Below are 8,427 nucleotides of genomic sequence, written 5' to 3'. Positions count from 1 at the left end.
ACGAGTTACATGTACATGTACACGGCAAAATGGTATTTGGACCTCAAAAAAATAAAACTTGAACTAAGAGGTGGATTCGAACCTTGGACCTGCCCACACAAGGCTTCATACATGTACATGTACATGTAGTTCCATTTTATTGCTACTGGGGGTTTAAATGTACATGTATTTGCACCTGGGTTTTATTTGAGGATATACGGTACATGTACATGTAATTAAAATTTTGATACTACATAAATGTACATGTACATGTACTTGTACATGTACATGTACATGTACATGTACTTGTACATGTACATGTATATGTGTATGGATAAGCAGAATTTCAAACAAAGTACCTCCTACAAGTGATGTACAGTGTACATGTAATTTACTTTTTGTCAAGAACTGAAAACTTTGATATTAACAGATTCCCTTGAGTGGAGTCATAGGGTATCTCCTGACCCTGTGATAATTAATAAACATGTTGTGTAATTATTAATAATGTAATTAATGTAAAAATAATAAAAAATTAATAATATTGAACTTACGTCAGGATTAAGACTATCATCATCATCATCAACACCAACTCTGAAATAAATAAATAAATAAATAAATAAATAAATTACATGTACATGTATATGCAGTACATGTACATGTACCCATTACCTGATTCTAAGGCACTGTAGTGCTAGTGTAGTGAACCCTCCACAGATCAGTACTGTGATTAGTACAATGACCAGTGTAGTGGTGAACATTAGCTGTCTCTCCTCAGTCTCTGTGTTACGTATTGCAAGAGCAAACGCAATAGCACCTCTTAGACCTAATAATAATAATAATAACAATAATGATGGTGTTGATTAATAGACATGTTTTTTAAAATGGCCGTAACTTGAAAAATTGAAGTCGGAATCAGCTCAAACTTGCTACACAGCATAAGGACATCAATATGTATCAAAAATGTAATAAAAATTTGAAGTGATTTCAGAGTCATTTTTTGGAAAAAACCATGGGCTATAGCCTTGGGTATTTTTCAGAATTTTGGTATTTTCTTAAAATGGCCGTAACTTGAAAAATTGAAGTCAAAATCAGCTCAAACTTGCTACACAGCATAAGGACATCAATATGTATCAAAAAATGTACTGTAATAAAAATTTGGGGTGATTTCGGAGCCATTTTTTGGAAAAAACCATGGGCTATAGCCTTGGGTATTTTTCAAAATTTTGAAGTTTTCTTAAAATGGCCGTAACTTGAAAAATTGAAGTCAGAATCAGCTCAAACTTGCTACACAGCATAAGGACATCAATATTTACCAGAAAATGTAATAAAAATTTGGGGTGATTTCGGAGCCATTTTTTGGATAAAACCATGGGCTATAGCCTTGGGTATTTTTCAGAATTTTGGCATTTTCTTAAAATGGCCGTAACTTGAAAAATTAAAATCGGAATCAGCTCAAACTTGCTACACAGCATAAGGACATCAATATTTACCAGAAAATGTCAATACAGTATGTTTACCTGCAAATACTAACATGTGTTGAAACCTAAAACTGATCTTCTTTGATCGTCCGAGATTAAGGAGGAATGAGAGGACATATATATTGATGACACGTCCAGTGAAAATAGCCACAAAGGAAAAGATGATAAACCCAGGGACCCACTGGTGATTAGCAAAGGTGAATAAAGAGAGTCCCATGTAGGAAAAGACAAAGTTTTCCGATAGAAAGTTGATTAGTTCAAAGACTTCTTTGGTCCTCCGTCGTGACTCCTGACTCATGTTGATGTAGGTGTAGTAGGACTGGGTGATACCACAGAACAGTATAGCAACAATACCTGTAAACAAACAAACAATAATAACTGTAAACAACAACAATAAAGTAATAAATAATAATGAGACATTGTAAAGTAATCACAACAACAAAATGAAATTGAGTTAACAAGTAAAAAGAAGGACATGCTATATAGCTTGTCCATCCAAAAATTTTTGACATCAAGAAATCTACAAGAAAGAATTACCCATCACTAGGCCCAGGATACCCTTTTATAGTGAGTTAATGTCACCAGGCTATCGTGGGTCGTACTCTATGAATATCATTAATACACCACATGAAAGGAAACCAGTTTATATAAGAACAAGGAGACTTCACAATGTAATAAACTTTACATTGTGTAATGAATCAAACCCAGCAAACAATAGACTGGAATACCAGACTAATATTAAATCATACTTTCCTTTTAAACAAATTTTGGACTGACAAATTAAAATTTTGTGAATTAGCCAAAAAAAATCTATTTTGTGGACAAAATTTTCATGAATTTATGCTGTCTTGCCCTTTGTACCTTAATAATTTCATTTTCACGAAAGTAATTTTTGCCAATCTGCAAAAATTGCAAAATCCATGAAATTTACAGCCCTCACAAATTTTGTGCCATATGGTAGATCTACATGTACATGTACATCACTAGTGACAATACTAACAATGTTACAATGTGTGTGCATTGATATATTGATACTAGTAACTGACCAGTGAGACTAGCTAGTTCAGCAATGACAAAGGAAGAGTAGGACATTAGTATGAACATTGAGGTCTCTAGCAGTGGGTAGTTACGCAGCCTGGAGAACTTCATCATCTATTAATTAATAAATAATAATAAATAAATAAATTAATAATAATAATAATAATGAAAATAATAATATACATGTACATGTAAAAATCTCTCTTCTTTGTTCATCTTAAAATGGCGGGGAATTAATATTAGCAATTGGCAGTTCTATGAAGAAATCACCAATATAAAATCCGCCATTTTGTTTCAATCTGAGCATGCTCAATGACACGTGGTACGTAAATTTTTTGTTACAATTTACCCTTGATTTTCTTTCTTTTAGGAGCAATATCTCGCAAACAAGTGTTCCTATGCAAGTGAAATTAATGCATCAAGAAGCCTAAAGTTTCCTCTTTATAATTCTGTTTTCTATTGTACAGATAATTTTACCATGTTAATGTTATGGCACTTTTAAAACCATAAAATGTATTTTTTGTCATTATAATCCCTTTTTTGAAAACAAGCTAGAGTAAAATGCAATATCTTTATAATCATATGAAAGAGTTTCCATTTGCATATCGAATGATACTAGTTAGGGTTAGAATCCATGAAGCATGAGTTTGTTACAACAGAAAAAGGGCGAAAAGTGAAAAAATTTTGTTGTACCTATAACTCGTTGCAAAATAGCGTTGTAGAAGTAAAAACCTTGCTGCAGGTAGTCCTAAACTTTCTATATGGAACGGTAGGTATATCATAAGTAAGCGTCCTCTTGGATTTCCATAAATATTCTTCGAAGTCCTTGCAGCACAGCCTCACTAATGGAGGAGATGGGAAATCAACCAGGTTTTGGGCCGGTAACCAATAGCAACATCAACCAGCCTACGCCCCGTTTCCAATCCCTTTCATTTACTCTAATATCTATGTACAAAATCACCAATATAAAATTCACCAATTTCTTTCCACAGGCAAATTCACCAAATATTATTCCCACCAATAAATCTTGTACCGTATAAAAAAAACTTTTGTACACATAATTTATATAAAAACATCTCTCCCTTCCTCCCCCCAGTTAGTTACCAGTGCTGTTATGAGTCCAATGGCAGTTCCTAGTAGAAATGATCCCAAGAATACTCCAATGAATGAACCAAAGGACTTGAATAGACCAGCTACACTGAAACCTGTTTCATCACCATCATACTCATCAACTGACCTGTAAACAACAACAACAACAACAACAACAACAACAATAAACAACTTATGTACATGTAAATGTTAGTGTTTCCTTCAAAGGATGAGCTGACAAGCACTACAATACAGTACGTGGCATTTGGAGCAAATTTAAAAATTCATAAAAAATCCAAATTTGATCGGAATCAGCTTAAACTTTCTACACAACATACATGTAAGTACATGTATATGCATCAGAAAATGTAATAAAAGTGGAGAATTCTCTACTTTTCATTTTTGGCAAAATTTGGCCAACGACCCTGTACTATAGTACAGGGACTTTTACTTGATTTTGGAGCAAATTTAAAAATCCATTAAAAAAATTAATTTTGTTCTGAACCAGTTCAAACTTTCTACAGAACATAAAAACATGTATATGCATCAGGAAAAATTATAAAATTGAAGGATTCTCTCCTAGTCATTTTTGGCGAAATTAGGCCAAAGTTACTGTACTATAGTACAGGGACTTTGGCCTGATTTTTGAGTAACTATAAAATTCATTGGAATCAACTCAAACCTTCCACACAACACAAGTACAAGACCATGTAAACATTCATCAGTGCATTACCTGTAGAGTACAATGGCCACTGCATCATTCATGACACTCTCCCCAAAGACCAATGAGTACAAATCAACATCAACATGAAGGTCATGAAATATTGCCAGTACAGTCACTGGATCAGTAGCTGATATCAATGACCCAAACAGTAAGGAAGGAATGATGTTGTCTCCAAAAGCTTCAGGAGCCCCAGGGACTGAAATATTACGAGTAGCAAAAGCATCAGATAATCTGTTGTCTATTGTACTGAGTACCCAACCATACATCATAGCACTAGAGAATAATAATAATAATAATAATAATAATAATAATAATAATAATAATAATAATAATAATAATAATAATAATAATAATAATAAATAATTTAAGTACATGTACATGTACTCTTACCCGACAACAAAGCATGATATTGCAGTACCAGCAAAAGCATACATCAACAATGAACCAATGTTCCTGAAGAAGTGTCTCTGGAGAGAAGAGAATAACAATAAAGAATGTTAATATACAATATTGTTATTATTATAAACATATATTGTGCTGTATGTACTGTGTAGATTGTGGTGTACCTTTTGAAGGCTGTATCCAGCATAAAATATAATTGGAGGAAGTAAAAGAAAAAAGAATAACTCTGGATCGAATAATAACTGGAGGAGAGAGAGAGAGAGAGAGAGAGAGAGAGAGAGAGAGAACATTGTATTACTTACACATGTACATGTATGTGTCAATCTATTAATAACATTAACATAAAACAAGAACACAATGACAAGACTGTACTTCAGTATGTTACAGTGTATTGTGCACAAAATAACCAAATTGAAAATAACAACAATTAATAATAACAAATAATAATAATAATAATAATAATAATAAAATACAAGTAAAGGGTCTCACTGCTTCTTCAATCCTGTCTCCTTCTCTAGTTCTGAACACTTTACTATTAATAGAGCACCGGAACCCGTCCCCTCCTTGGGTCTGTAGTGTCACTGTGTCTCCTATTTCAAAGGTCCTCACTGTCCCTGAGCTCTCACACTCTTTCTCTGCTAGATAAAACTCATCCTGAGGAGTTGAAGGGAACCCATAATGAATAACGACACCAATTATAATACCTGGGATAAATAAATTAATAAATAAAATAATAAAACATACAACATGTAAACAGGGCCGCCAATAGGCTACATGGGGCCCAGGGCAAAAACTTTGATGGGGCCCCTACTAATACAAATCTCCCCCCTTATTAATAACAGCAATTAACAAAATAGCCCAGCAAGAGTTAACTTTAAAAAGTTGTCATGATTCTTTGATCTTTTTCTGTGAAAAACTATGCATACTTTACTACTGACCAGGTGCTTGGGGGCCCCCTATTGATTGGGGGCCCGGGGCAAAATGCCCCACCTGCCCCCACCCTCCTATTGGCAGCCCTGCATGTAAATATGCAATATATACGATAACAATAATAACAAACAACAACATGCAGTTACAGGTAAGTGTTAGTTATGTAACTGCAGGTGTTAATGTGTTATAATACCAACCCACAAGACCATTGGTAGGTTATTCCAGTATAAAAGAACAGGTGGGTGGGGGGAGGCAAATCATTCAACCAGTGACAACCACACAGAATTGTGCTGTAACAATTGAAATCATTATTGAAATCATTAGGCCTACAGAAAACTCCAGAAATTTGCAATCAATCCCAATTCCAAATTCTTCTGGGACTGAAATCAATAAAATTCAATTCCAAATACTACATGTACACATACACAAAGCTACGTGTTATCTATTACAGCTCTTGATTGAATACTCTGGACTAAGAATTGCTCATCACTACAAAATGGTGGATTACAAACACTTTATGCTTTTGTAATATCAAAAACAAAAACCAGTTATTGTTCATAGACACGTTAAAAGTATTATTCCAATTAAAGCCCACCCCTCAAGATGGGAACACAAGTATATGTACATGTAATACAACATAACTGAACCTTTTATCATCAGTTCAACTACCTAACACTTGATATCATCATAAAGTACATGTACATGTATATCTGTCAATAAAGCTATACTCTTTAATCTAAGGATACTGAACGGTCATCTCATCTTATGATGCATTACAATCAAACTGATTTCTAGTTATTAATGTCATTAAACTTACAATAACTGAACAAGAATGAACACAATCTCATACTATGAATGATTCATCCACCAGCACCACTCATATAATACTATCAGTACATATGTACATGTACATACTAATGCCTTGGGACATATAGTGATTACCAATTCACATACAACCAGTTAACTTGATGATTGTTGTTCTTGTTCTAATTTTATACAAAAATAGCGAAGGTATAATTCTCTTTTTTGAAAAATTTTCATGTCACAAAGCAGATTTTACAATAATTTGTCAAAAATCAAAACACTATCTTCCCCAAGTGATGGTTCATGTACAATCTCTAAACTATTAACAGCAACTACATGATGAGTGAGTGTACTATATGGAGGTAGGGGATTCTGACTATAAACTATTAACAAGATGCCAACTAAACCCACACAAACTGTACTAATTACAATGAAATTGGACATGCCAAAAACCAACCACATTACAAATACAACAGCATAAAGTGGATCCCATTATAGTACAGACTAGCCTCTATATAATGGACACTGTGGGTACAAGAAAGTGTCTCTGTTATACAGAGGTGTCCTTTATGTGGAGGTTATTTTATACAGTAAGGAATGTAATTGGTACACTAGGTGCTGTCCGTTAAATGGAGATGTACGCTATAGAGAGTGTCCATTAAGAGAGGCTATACTGTACATGTATCATGAATGAGGTACACGCCCACCAGGACTCACCGTACAAAATAGATAGTCCAGTTTCATGCATAACCCGAAACCTCTTGACTTTAAAGACCCATATAGTAAGGATAGTGAGGGAGAGAAGGATAAGGACCAGGAGCAGCCCGGCGCTGTTCTGAAAATGAACGTGTTCCGTCCTTTGATCAGAAGCATCAAGCTCAATGTTAGGAAGGTAAAAGACGGCCCCGCCATCTCCAGTGTTATTTAGGAGGTCCTGATAGTCTGAGACGAGGTAGTTGGTAGCTCGCGCGTTGTTACAGACTCCATCCCAGGAGCCATTACTGTGCAGGAGAGGGTAGCACTGGGCCTCTGAATGAGAAGACATTTTTAATCTTCTTGATCACGTGATTAATAACTGTCACCATGGAGACTGATTTCCTTAATAATTTAAACTGCACTGTTAACAGCATAGCAATTTTGGTAAATTCTCAAAAGTTCTAAAATAAATAAAAGTTCTAAGATAAAAATTAAAAAAATCATCCATTATAGGTGACAATAATTATTACAATAACTTAGTTCAGTTGTAATAATTCTAGCTACATAAAGACATAGCAATAAATCATAAACATAGTGGCATTAAGGTGAACTTAGTTTGAAAATATCAAAATACCAGTATTAAATTTAGTTACATAAAGACATAGCTATATTAAGGATGGACATAGTTAAATACAATATTTATTTCTAATGTAACTAGCAATAGATTTCTCTCCTATTGTATCCAGTGCTGTAGCTAATGATGACCAACTGGGACCTCCTTTCTCTCTCACTTTATCTTCTCCTCTTAACCAGGCAGACATACAAGCATGGAAACACTTTATTGGATCTCCTCTGTGTCTTTCATCCATATCCACTAGTCTAGGATCATATAATCCTAACTGTAGACCTAGTTCATGCCATAAAGCACAGGGCAAGTGTTGATCTGATTTTAATACTTTAACGACAATATCAAGATCTTTAATATCTATGTAGAAATAATTAATAATTACTCTTCACAATTGTGATAGAACATATAAAATACCTAGCTTTATTGCAGTCAATGGTGCATTGCAGGATTCTTCAGTTATTCCAGTCACTTCCTATACAACAACAATAAAAAATGGCATTGGCAGACATACAAGTACACATAATCATTAGTAGTAAAAACCATGCAATGACAACCCACAATTATGACAAATACTAAGTACATGTGTAATTTAATAATAAATAAAATTACTTTTTAAAGATAATTATAACCTTTTGACTACACTAGTGCTTGTATGTATC

General features: G+C 34.0%; 1 protein-coding gene across 1 annotated transcript; it reads right to left on the bottom strand.

Moving 5' to 3' along the window:
• Positions 1 to 318: 318 nt before the first annotated feature.
• LOC100636046 (sodium/hydrogen exchanger 6-like) lies at positions 319 to 7,524 on the bottom strand. The gene is made up of 11 exons (XM_020002564.1): positions 7,162 to 7,524; positions 5,200 to 5,414; positions 4,875 to 4,952; positions 4,699 to 4,775; positions 4,318 to 4,581; positions 3,600 to 3,732; positions 2,504 to 2,609; positions 1,497 to 1,811; positions 649 to 802; positions 531 to 570; positions 319 to 445 (listed from the first exon to the last, which is right to left on the bottom strand). Exons 1-11 carry the CDS (start codon positions 7,487 to 7,489, stop codon positions 371 to 373), a joined length of 1,785 nt encoding a protein of 594 aa, XP_019858123.1. The 5' UTR covers positions 7,490 to 7,524; the 3' UTR covers positions 319 to 370.
• Positions 7,525 to 8,427: the final 903 nt, after the last annotated feature.

This window comes from Amphimedon queenslandica, unplaced genomic scaffold (genome assembly GCF_000090795.2).
Source record: "Amphimedon queenslandica unplaced genomic scaffold, v1.1 AMPQUscaffold_12888, whole genome shotgun sequence".
Taxonomy (NCBI): domain Eukaryota; kingdom Metazoa; phylum Porifera; class Demospongiae; order Haplosclerida; family Niphatidae; genus Amphimedon; species Amphimedon queenslandica.
This window is presented reverse-complemented; position numbering and strand designations above follow the sequence as displayed.